The sequence below is a fragment of the Elephantulus edwardii genome, unplaced genomic scaffold, assembly GCF_000299155.1.
Source record: "Elephantulus edwardii isolate Elephantulus edwardi_28Jun2011 unplaced genomic scaffold, EleEdw1.0 scaffold00077, whole genome shotgun sequence".
NCBI lineage: Eukaryota > Metazoa > Chordata > Mammalia > Macroscelidea > Macroscelididae > Elephantulus > Elephantulus edwardii.
Genome location: NW_006399827.1, coordinates 9,016,335 through 9,027,956, shown reverse-complemented (window position 1 = coordinate 9,027,956; position 11,622 = coordinate 9,016,335). Strand labels below are relative to the sequence as shown.

Sequence of the window (11,622 nt, the reverse complement as noted above, 5' to 3'; positions counted from 1 at the left end):
AGAGCAACTGGTGAGTTCAAACCACTGATCTTTCAGTTCGCAGCCTGAGAGGTTACACGTTGCACCCCCAGGGATCCCTAACCACAGGATTATTGTTGTTGTTAGGCATCACATTGTTGAATTGGGACCAGCCCCTGGCAGACCCTCCAGTGGGTTTTCAGAGGCGGTAACTCCTTCAGGAGGAGATTGCCCACCTTTCTTCTGTGGAGCAGTTGATGAACTTGAACAGTGTACCTTTGGGTTGGCAGTGCAATTCCTTAGCGCTAAGCCACCAGAACTCCCTAACTGAAGGCACAGAGGTTAGGATTTAGTCTTTAACAGAAGACTTGAGCAGCTGGTGAGGTCACTGGGCTGGTATTCTAGGAAACACATTCAAACACAGGGGCATCAGGAGGGACATTGTTCCCCGAGGACGGGAAGGGTCCTCTCCAGAGTCAACGGCCTGCTCTCCATGGGGTTAGGGAGGGACCCAGCTGCTTAGGGCGCCTCCCCCTTCGTCCTCCCTCCCCCTACTTGCCTGCTCTTGTTCCTGTCACTCACAGGCCGGCCCAGGCCAGGCAGCCATGGCAGTGGTACTGGTCTGGATTCCTCTCCTTGTGGGCAAGTTGGGGCCTTCTTCAAGGCAGAGGCTGGGATGAGAGGATAGAGATTTAGGAGAGATGGAGGGGAGGTTTAAAGGGTCCTTTGGGGAGGGCCTGGGGAGAGGCAGAACCTGAGGGACTATGAGTGTTCATGTGCCTGGTGCTGGGGTCCAGGGCTCTAAGGCTGGGAGCTGAGCTCTGGAATTAGGGAACTGAGAGCTCTGAGGATTGGGGGGTGTCCTCACCCCAGAGGGTGCTGGGCCCTTTAATGGTTTGGCTGGGCCGCTGCTCCCCTGCCAAGGCCCAGGCTAAATTTGGTCCTAGGCAGAGAGCAGGGGCTGCTGGGCAGTCAGAGAGGCCTCTTTTGAAGCGGGGGTGGGGGCTGGGGGGTGGGTTTCTGTGCTCAGCTCCACCAGCCAGGCTCTGGAAGCTAAGGGAACGGAAAGATGGGGGGGGGGGCGAAGGTCCAGAATGGTCACCCTGTCCCTGCTATGGTCCCTTTACCCTTCCCTCCCAGACACTCCAGGTGGATTCTTGTGCCTCAGCCCACCTGCATACACACTCCAGGCAAACATCCACTGTGACCCTGACAGGGCCTTGGGAAGGTGGGAACCTCTTCCACGAATCACATGAGGGAACCATAAGTGGTCTCATCACTGAATAAAATGGCTAATTCAGGCGTGACCTGCCTCTGGGAGCTGGTGAAGGGGTCTCTGTCTCTCACATGGGGGACTCAGGGACCTTGCTGGGTCAGCAGTTTATCCCCAGCCTAGGTCTGAAGCTAGTCTGTGTGTGTGGTTCTGGGGTCCCCACAGGTCTCCTGGCAGGGCTGGCGGGCACCGAGGCCCAGCAGGTCACCCTCCACCCACTTGTGGGCCGAGTGTTTGTGCACACCTTGGACCACGCCACCTTCCTGCGCCTCCCTGAGCATGTCGGTGAGCCGGGGGTTGTTGGCCTGGGAGGTGGGGTGGGCCGTGCTTGAGACCCGGTCCTGGCTCAAAGGCCAACCTTCTCTCCATCTCCCACCAGCTGTCCCACCCTCCGTGCGCATCACCTACCATGCCCACCTCCAGGGACACCCAGACCTGCCCCGGTGGCTCCGCTACACCCAGCGCAACCCCCACCAGCCCGGCTTCCTCTACGGCACCGCCACCCCAGCAGATCGTGGCCGCCAGGTCATCGAGGTACCGTAGGGGCCGCGTGGCCTGGGCTGTGAAGTGGGCCCTCTGGGCGCTCTGCTTGCCCGTGGTCATTTACATATATTTTTTTTACCAGTTGCTACTGAGTTGGTTCTCACTCATGGTGACCTCATATGTGTCAGAGTGGAACCATGCTCCGTAAGGGTTTCAGTGACCGGGTTTTGGGAAGCCAATCACCAGGCCTTTCTTTTGAGGCACCTCTGAGGGAGTTCGAACCTTTCACCTTTCATTTAGCAGCGGAGAGTGTTCACCGGTAACCATTTGCATGACCCAGGACTTCCTTATACAATGTGTATAGTTCCAATCTGGTGTGATTGTCTGGTCCTCTCTGCCAGGGTGCACCCCTCCTGGACCTCCCAGCCTGGCCTCTTTCTCCCCTAACTCCTCCAGGTTGTAGCCTACAATCGGGACAGCTTTGACACCACCCAGCAGAGACTGGTGCTGCTGATTGAGGACCCAGAAGGTACCACCAGCCCTGTCCCACTGACAGGGATCTCCGGAAGACTAAGGGCCACGTGGAAGGGAGGCGCTTGGAGAACAGTGGAAGCAGGGCATCCTGGGAAGTAGGGACTGGGGGAGACTCCCACTCTGGAGGCTGTTGTGTGAGGGCCTGTGGGATGTGGAACTTGAAAGGGAGAAGGGTAAGAAGAAAGGCTTGTGAGGACAGTTGGAGAGGAACTTGGAGTTGGGCTGGGAGGGCAGATCTGGGGGCCTTCATGGAGCCTGAGGTACCCCCTTGGCCCTCCCAGGCCCTCTGCTACCCTACCAGGCTGAGTTCCTGGTGCAGAGCCACGACGTGGAGGAAGTGCTGCCCTCGCTGCCCGCCAGCCGCTTCCTCTCTGCCTTGGGAGGGCTCTGGGAGGCAGGGGAGCTCCAGCTTATCAACATCACTTCAGCCTTGGACCGTGGGGGCCGAGTCCCCCTTCCCATTGAGGGTCGCAAAGAAGGGTAGGTACAACCCAGGAGGGCTTCCTGGGGGAGGAAGAGCCAGCTTGCCTGGGTTGGGTTCTCACCACAGGAGTCTCCTTGGTCATATAACCAAACCTAAGCCCACTGAATTGATTATGACTCAGAGTGGAACTGTCCCACGAATTTCAATCTTTATGGCTGTTAATCTTTAGGAAAGCCGACCTCCATGTCTCCAACAGAGCAGGCTGTGGGCTACAACTAGAGATCTTTGGGTTGGCAGCTCAATGCTTAATTCCTGTGCCACAGGAGGGTTACCCACCTTTGAGCATCCTCGCCACACCACCTGGACCTCCCAGCTCCACACCATGGTTCAGTCCTTCCCAGTCACCCTTCATCTCCCTTTTACCCTCCTTAGTCCAAATCCTAGTCTGCTGACCTCAGCTCTTTCTGGTCCCCATGGAGATAAGATCCATCCATCTAAGGTCATTCATTCCTGGAGGGTCCAAATTCCTGGGAATTGTGGAGTGCTCTATACATTCTGAGCATAACCTTGATCCTCAGTGTGAGCCCGAATCCCCAGGTCTGGGCACCCCCATATTTTACTAACAGGGACTTCTCTCTGGATTCAGGGTGTACATCAAAGTGGGCTCTGCTTCGCCCTTCTCCACCTGCCTGAAGATGGTGGTGTTCCCTGACAGCCGCGCCCGCTGTGCCCAGGGCCAGCCTCCACTCCTGTCCTGCTATGACACCTTGTCACCCCACTTTCGTGTTGCCTGGTGTAATGTGTCCCTGGTGAGGAGGAATCCCGACTCTTTGGGTGGGGAAGGAGCATGGTCCCCAATACGGTTCCTGTTCTTCTCCCTTCCCACCCTAGTCTCCCTCTCTTTGCCTATCATTTTTTGATCACCAGTCCAGTCTGTGATTTCAGCTTTGAAAATACACAAGTGCGCGCTTGCGCGCTCACACCCTGCCTTGGATTTCTACCTCCTCCCACAAGAGGGCGACAGAGGCCACATCCAGATGTGAGTTACAGCTCGGGAGTCCCAGGCTGCCCAGATCCAATGTTAGGATACTCCCCACAGGAAAGTTACAAACCCTTTACATGTGTGACAGCTCTTCCGTGTGAGAGCTCAGTTCACATCTCTTCTGTTTGTTTGTTTTAAATTTTTTATTCATTCATTGTTGCACATCATAGCTCTTAAAAATGTTGCTTTAAGAAACCTGCCTGGGATAAAAAAAAGCAAAACTTGATGTTGCCAAATTGAAATAGCGACCCTGTAGGACAAAGTAGAAAGTGCTCCATAGAATTTCCAACGTGGTTATCTCAATATAGGGGACTGTTATATCTTCCTTCTTGGAATGGCTGCTGGGTTCATATTGGTGGTGTTTCAGTCAGCAGTCGCGTTTAACCACTGAGCCACTAAGGTAAAGAATGAATAACTTTTACTCTCATTTTGTCTAAACCAAAGACAGTTGTCACTACTCTCCAGAATGTGAAGTGAGGTGCCTAGAGCTTAAAGGAGTCCTGGTGACGTGGTTGTTAAATTCTTGGCTGTGAACCAAAAGGTTGGTGGTTAGAAACCACCCACTCAGCACGTCTCTCTAGGAGGGAAGACCCTGTGATTGACTTCTGTAAAAATTACAGCAAGAAAACCTCTGTGGGACAGATCTATCCTGTCACATGGGGACACTATGAGCAGTCACTGACTCGACTTCACACAACACAAAGCTAGGACCTAGAGACCCTGACTCCCCCACTGGGCACTGCTGGGGGATCCTGCTCCCGTAAACCGAGTGGCTGAGCTGGCACTGCTCTGGGCACCCTGGACAGGGATTGGGAATGAGCTCTATTCCTGGGGTGTTGCTTCGTGCCCAAAACACATGCATCATTCTTACAACCACCCTGCAATATAGGTGTCACCATTGCTGTTCCAGAGGGAGCTCTGGTGGGCTAGAGGTAAGAAACTCTGCTGCCATCCCGAAGGCCTGTGGTTCGAATCCACCAGCTGCTCCACAGGAGAAGGATGGACAATTCTCCTCCTATACAATTTACTGTCTTTGAAAACCCACTGGAGGGCCAGCTATGGGTCGGTTCTGCCTTGACAGTAAACAACAACATGGTTGTTCCAAACTTAAGAGAAGGAAACAAAGACTCCTAGAGGTGAGCAAAGCACAAGTCCAGGTCAGGATTCAAACCCAGGCAGTCTGACACCAGAGCTCTGCTCCAACCATTATACCCTGCTAGTCCAGAGCTCGTCCTACTAGGTCACAGGGCTGGAGAAATCAGCAGGAGGGACCCTGTCTGGGGACCTCTGTCTGTCCAGCCACCTCTGCCCAGCTCTGGGTTTCACGAACAGGTGGACACGTCAGTACCGGTGCCTGCAGACGAGATGCCCACCTTAGGGGACGGGATCCTGGAGCACGACCCCTTCTTCTGCCCTCCCACCGAGACCACAGCCCGGGACTTCCTGACTGATGCCCTGGTCACCCTCCTGGTGCCGCTGCTGGTGGCCCTGCTGCTCACTCTGCTGCTGGCCTATGTCATGTGCTGCCGGCGGGAGGGACGGTGAGTGTGGGATGGAGGGTGGGCGCGGCCAAGGGTGGTGTTCACCTCCAAGGAACCCCGTGGCCTGGACACCCAGACCCCTCAATAGCCAGAAAGGGGCCCACCTGACCCTCGGGTCCCAGTCTCCCACCCTCTACAGGGAAAGACATCAGCATGCATAAGTCAGTGGAGGCAGAGCCAGCGAACCTTTCCCCTCTCTTTTTCACAGGCTGAAGAGAGACCTGGCCACCTCTGAGTGAGTTGGGGACAGCTGGGGGCTGGGTGGGAACACGCCCAGCCTGAGGCTGTTGATCTGGACCCTGCAGTACCCTGGGAAGTGTAGACAAACTAGATTGACCCTGGGATACAGGCAGGGTGGGGGTGGGGCGGGGGGCACCCTTGACCTCTGCACGCCCAGCTGGATCAGCTGCATGCTGGGACCGACCCATCCTGGCCTCCTTGCCTTCTGCTCTTTTGGGATAAGTGGGGCAGGGCGGGAGCTATGGCCAGGGTTTGGGGATCTGCTGTCAGACTGGGGAGAGGATTTGAGAAGCTCCCAATGTTATGTACCCCCCAACCTCCCCAAAGATGAGTTAGACACCTGGGTCCTGGTCTGGCTCAGTGGTTCTTCCTGGGCCTCAGTTTCTCCCTCTGGGACCAACTGGTGACTGCTTCCTGCAGTCCCTCCCTGCCTTGGCCTGCCCTGCTCCCTGGGGCTGTCACCCTCATGTCTCACCCTCTTCCTCCCCCTCCTCTGCCCTGGGCCCCAAAGATTCCAGGAGGCAAGGATGAAATAATTTAGGCCCTTTTATTGGCATTGTACTCAGCCTGTGGCAGGCCTGGTGCCCCGTCTGCCTGCCTCAATTGTGGCGACGGTGGCCTCTTATTCTGCGGACACGGAGACGCTTCTGCCCCTTTCTGGAGCCCAGAATCAACTTGCGCTGTCCGGTTCTACGCTGCGGCTGCTGCTGCTTGGTCTTGACCTTGAGCTTGGTCTTGGAGGCCTTCTTCTTGCCAATGCGAAAGGAGCCGGAAACCCCCTTGCCGGTCACCCGCTTGAGCATGCCCTCGTCCACCAGCCTCCGGAGCACCCGCTTGAAGCGCCCGGAGACGCGGGCCATGTTGTAGCCCATGTGGGCCATGGCCTTTTTCAGGGCGGCCAGGGACACGTGGTGGTGCTCTCCCTTGTCAGCGATGGTCTTCAGGATCACCTTGGATATGCTGGGCTTGCGTCGGGCTTTGGGAAAGGTGCTGCGTCCAGCATCCTTCTTGTTAGGGACAAGGGACATGCTGGCCTGCCGGCCTCCTCCGGGTGCAATGGTGGAGGGCGAGGGCATAGCTGGGGACAGCGAGGTTTCCTTCTGCATCTCTCCCTGGGGTAGGTGAGGGGAGCTGGAAGCGAGGTCCTCCAGGGTGATGGTGAAATCTCCACTGAGTGCTCCTGGGTGGCTGGGTGAGGTGTGTCACGCCCCCTGTTCCCTCAGAGGTTTCTCTGTAGGGCTGTGGTCCGGTCTGCACCTTCCCCTGGGTGGCCAGAGAGAGGAGCTGGGATGCTCACCCTCGGCTGGCTTCAGCCGACTTGTGCCAGGGGCGCAGGGCGCACGAAGGTTATCCCTGCGGTGACCTCATGGGGTGTATTGTGAGGTTGCCAGAACCTTGTGGGGGTCACAGTGGCCCCATTGTCCCCACCTAGGAGGGGCAGGTGGGAGATCATGTGGGCCCCTGGCCTCCCAGTGACACTGGGTAGGAGGCCTTGGGCACCTGGACCCAGATATGTGGACCAAACAGAACCGCCGTGTGCAAGAACCCATGCATGTGTGTGCTGGAGGTGGCCTCAGGGCGTTCTGAGCCCCCAGTTTTAAACCCACCACAGTAACTTCACCATCTCGACTGTCCTGGGCATTTAAGTCTCTGGATTAAGGAACAGAGACATTTGAAAAATCAGAAATATATTAGCCTTTACGAATGTCCAGGTCTCGGGGTGGTGCAAATTCTTTGTGCTTGACCGTTAAACTAAAGGTGGGAGGTTCAAACTCACCCAGGGGCACCTCAGAAGACAGATCTAGCAGTCTGCTTCCATAAAGATTAAAGGCATCAAAGCCCCAGAGAGCAGTTCTTCTCTGTAACACTTGGGGTCACCTGTAGTCAGAATCAACTTGACAGGGTTGGGTGATGAATTTTTACGGCAGATGAATTCCCCAAAATGAGTGTGTGTATATATATAATGGCTCCACAATCAACACTCTTAGCACCAATAGTCAGGAAATCAAAGGACGAATTGTGTTACGTAAATCTGCTGTCAGGGACCTCTCCAGAGGACTGAGAAGCAACGAGGTCAGTCTAGAGACTAAGGTGCCCCGACCCAAGGTGTGGTCTTTGTAATTACTTGCTGTGCATTAGAGAGCTGGACAATGACTAAGGATGAGAGAAGAATGGATGCCTTTGAGTTGTGGTGCTGGAGAAGAGTCTTGAATATACCATAGACCGCCAAGAAAACAAACAGATCTGTCTTGGAGAGGGTGAAACCAAGTTTCTCCTTGGGGGATTAGGATTTTGAAGCTCCGTCTCACATACTTTGGGCACATGGCCAGAAGGCACTGATCCTTGGAGGATATCATACTCCAAAGGGTAAGGGGACAGCGGAGGAGAGGAAGACCCCAGATGAGATGGATTGATAATAGTAACTGGGGGTATGGGGGTTGGTGTGTCAGAGTCAGTGAGACTGGCTCACGGCAGGACAGGCTTCACAGGCAACTCAACGGCACATAATAACACGTGTGTGAGTGTGAGTGTGTGTGTGTGTAAACATCCTTGACCTATTTAAGTAAACAGGGAAGTACTAGTGCTTAGCAGTAAGGAGTTGCACTGATAACCTGAAGGCACACTGTTCAATTCTACCAGTGGCTCTGTGGGAGAAAGATGGACAGACAATCTCCTCCTGTGTGATTTACTGCCTCTGAAAACCTACTGGAGGGCACGTAATAACAATGGTGGCACAGTCTGTAGGAAGTCGTGCTGCCCCAGAGGCCTCACCTCTCCAGCAATTCAAGTCCATTTGCAGTACTTCAGGAGAACGATGGGCAGTTGACCCAGTGCGGGGTCAGCGAGGAGTCTGTTCCCACATAACAGTATGGAGTGCAGTGGAGTTTGAGTTATTTCCAAATAACTCAACAATTTAATTCCTTGATCCCCTTCCTATACCAAACAGTTAAAAGGCTTGATTTCTCCCCCCACCTCACTTTTTTGATTTTATAGAGGCTTGTTCCTCATCAGGAATAGTGATTCCCCCCCCCATGTAAATTCCTAATAGAATGTTTTTGGCCTGTCCCAAATTTGACCAATTAAATCAGTCATTGTGGGTATTTTGAGAAGTACTTTCAATCCATCCCGCTTTCCGAGTCCTGATTAGTAGATTATCAGCTACTCTTGGGAAGATTTGCTTCTTCTATCATTTTCTTTTTCTTAAATTGGGTCTTATAATATTACAAAAGATCACCTACTTTTACCTAAAATTGGTTCAACCTTCAAAATTATTTTCTATTATTTTTATTTTATAATATTCATGATGAATGAGAGAGATTGGCATGTGTATTTCAGAGACACATAAGGAATGTTCTTTTGGGGGGAGTTGGTTTGGTTTATTAGAACCTCCATTACCTCTGAATCAATGCCCACGTCTACCGTGTACAGTACTGTTGTGATTAATGACCATCGAGTCAGAGCCTTTCCACGGCCGGCCCTCCAGCAGGTTTTCAGAGGCATTTGGTCACTTGGGGGAGACTGCCGTCTTTTTCCTGCTGAGTAGACAGTGGATTTGAACCATGTGCCTTAGGAATTACAGGTCAACTTCTTGCCACTAGAGCTCCTTTTGTACAGTACTGTGAGGTTACTAGGCGCTGTTGAGTCAAGGATGCCTCCCAGCGACCCTGTGCACAGCCGACCTGAACCCTGCCCGATCCTGTGCCACCCTCATCATCTCTGACACACCAGAGCCCACGGCTGCAGGCAGTCATCAGGTCAATTTGGGTTCTGTGTTGATTAATTTCTAAAATGTCCTGTTTCTGCCTCCCCCCGCCACTGGTCAGTGTCTGGCATTTTTCGGATTGTTCACAGGTCATGATTCTGCTGCCTCTTTTCCATTTATATTGTTTTATTCATCACACAGTTGTCCAAGCCCCATGACTTTGGCTATGGGTCTAAGTGACAGGTGCGGGGTGAGAGGGACCCAATTGTTGATGGTAGAGTGGGAGGTGGGGCCTCTGAGCTGGGCTGGCGACCACGCCCACAGTGCCGTGGGCTGTGGGGTGCGCTCGGATGCACACAGGAATGAATCCTGCCAGTTTGCCCAAGTGCTGATGTGGGAGGATCGTGGAGGGAGGCAGTGTTGCTCTGGCTCCTGCCTCTGCTCTAGAAAAACATCCCAGAACTTTTTTCCATCTGTATGAGTTGCCAAGGTAATGAGACACAGATGTGGGCTGGGGCCTGAGAGGGGGCTCTTAAGGAAGACCCTTCCACAACAGGGGGCACTGCCTCCCAGGCTGCCTTTCCCTTGATGTCTTCACACTTCTTGCACCCCTTCCCCTCAGCCTCCCCTTGCCCAGGAATGGAAAATTGTGCTTTGGATGATGAGCCTTGCCAAATTCCAGAGTGGAGAGCTCATTTTGAACCCTCCCCCAGACTTAGACTGCGACTCCACCCCCTCCTGTGGGCTAGGCAGGAGCGTGATCCACTTGGCAAGAAGCTGGGAAGTCCTTCTTGTAGTCTAACTTCTAGCTGGAATCTGTGTGCACTAATTAAACCTTGATAGCCTCCCCTCTGCCATATAACTAACAATCTGGGGACCAGTGGAGTTGCTTCAGCTCTGTCCGGGGTCCTGGCCTCTCCAAGAAATCCAGTCCTCACTGATTCCAGTAACAAGTCTCTGCTCCCCTTTCTGTCTGACCTGGTAACCAGTAGTCTGGGAAACTGTCTGCAGGCTGGGCCCATAAATGTGGGTGGATTCCTGTGAAGGAGTTTAAAAACATCCTCCACAGGAGGCCAAGTTCACTGGGTGAACTTGCTGTAATAAGATAATACCAGTGATAATAACAGTCGCAACTGAAAGTTCTCTATAAAAACCAAACTCTACTGTTTCAGTCAATTCGATTCGCGGTGACGCCACAGGGCAGGGCAGAGCTGCCCCGTAGAGTTTCCAAGACTGTGATCTGTATGGAAATATATTGTCCCCTCTTTCTCCTGAGGAATGGCTGGAGGGGGATTTGAACTGCACACCTTCTGGTTCAGAGTCAAGTGTTTTAACTGTTGCATCACAAGGACCCCTTAAATTTCCCTATAACAGTTAACCATTTGCTGCACATTGACTGAGAGTTTGTTGTAAGCTCTATTCTGATATGTTAACTGTTTAATTCATATCAACTGTATCACAGTTGAGGACACAAAGAAAGAGAAGTCATTTACCCAAGTCACACAACCAGTAAGTAGTGAAATCTATTTTCAAGCCCTCACACTTCACCACTGTGCTATCTATCCTGCTTCTCAGGTCTGGCTCAGTAACAGCAGAAGGCACACCGTGTAAATAGCAGATGAGAACAGGGCTAAGAGAACCTGGAGCTAGATGGCAGGGAGGATTCCTGAGGGTTACGGCATCGCATCACTCGGGGCTGTGGCATTGCGTCGCTCAGGGAGCCCTGATCTGAAACAAAGACAGGAGAGAAGACAGTGGCTGGAGCAAGGTGGACGGTCTGCTAGGTGCAGGCTTGGGGGCAGTGGGCAGGGCGTTCTGGATGACAGGGCTGGGGAGCTCCAAGATTCAATGACTACCAGAAGATGGGGGAGGATGTTCTTGGGAGGCGGAACAGTCTGAACCAAGGCCGAGAAGTGTGAAAAGGTGAAGGTGGGGTTGCTAGACCAGCTCTGGAGGGGGGACATGCTTGGGGGCTGGGGAAAGCATGGGGGGAGAGAGCAGAGTGCTCCAGAGGACCCAGAGGGTTGTCAGAACATCAGACACCCATCTGGGGACGGACATCCTCCACAGACGTCAGTTCACAGCTTAGAGTCGTGTGCGCACTCATTACCCTTTAACATAACGGGTGGAGAAGGCCTTGGGTCGGTGCAGGGGAGCCAGGCTGACCCCTAGGGGAGCTGAGTCGCAGGCCCTCAGGGCAGAACTGTGGGCGCTGATGCCTCCACGACCCTGCCCACCCCTAGCATCCAGATGGTTCACCACGGCACCATCCGCGGGAACACGGAGGAGCTGCGGCAGATGGCAGGGAGCCGCGAGGTGCCACGGCCCCTCTCCACCCTGCCCATGTTCAACGTGCGCACAGGCGAGCGGCTGCCTCCCCGCGTGGACAGCGCCCAAGTGCCCCTCATCTTGGACCAGCACTGA

The 11,622-nt window shown here is 53.8% G+C and overlaps 1 protein-coding gene across 1 annotated transcript; it reads left to right on the top strand.

The window, feature by feature from the left end:
- Window positions 1-563: 563 nt before the first annotated feature.
- SGCA (sarcoglycan, alpha (50kDa dystrophin-associated glycoprotein)) lies at window positions 564-11,622 on the top strand. Its single transcript, XM_006889301.1, has 9 exons — window positions 564-600; window positions 1,397-1,516; window positions 1,611-1,765; window positions 2,171-2,243; window positions 2,530-2,728; window positions 3,319-3,481; window positions 5,047-5,255; window positions 5,464-5,490; window positions 11,442-11,622. Exons 1-9 carry the CDS (start codon window positions 564-566, stop codon window positions 11,620-11,622), a joined length of 1,164 nt encoding a protein of 387 aa, XP_006889363.1.

Bases quoted from the DNA above. Each gene is read 5' to 3' on its own strand.
- SGCA (XM_006889301.1), top strand. From the start codon at position 564: ATGGCAGTGGTACTGGTCTGGATTCCTCTCCTTGTGG. The intron at 3,482-5,046 runs GTGAGGAGGAAT...TTTCACGAACAG, and splicing joins CCTGGTGTAATGTGTCCCTG to GTGGACACGTCAGTACCGGT. The intron at 5,256-5,463 runs GTGAGTGTGGGA...TCTTTTTCACAG, and splicing joins TGCTGCCGGCGGGAGGGACG to GCTGAAGAGAGACCTGGCCA.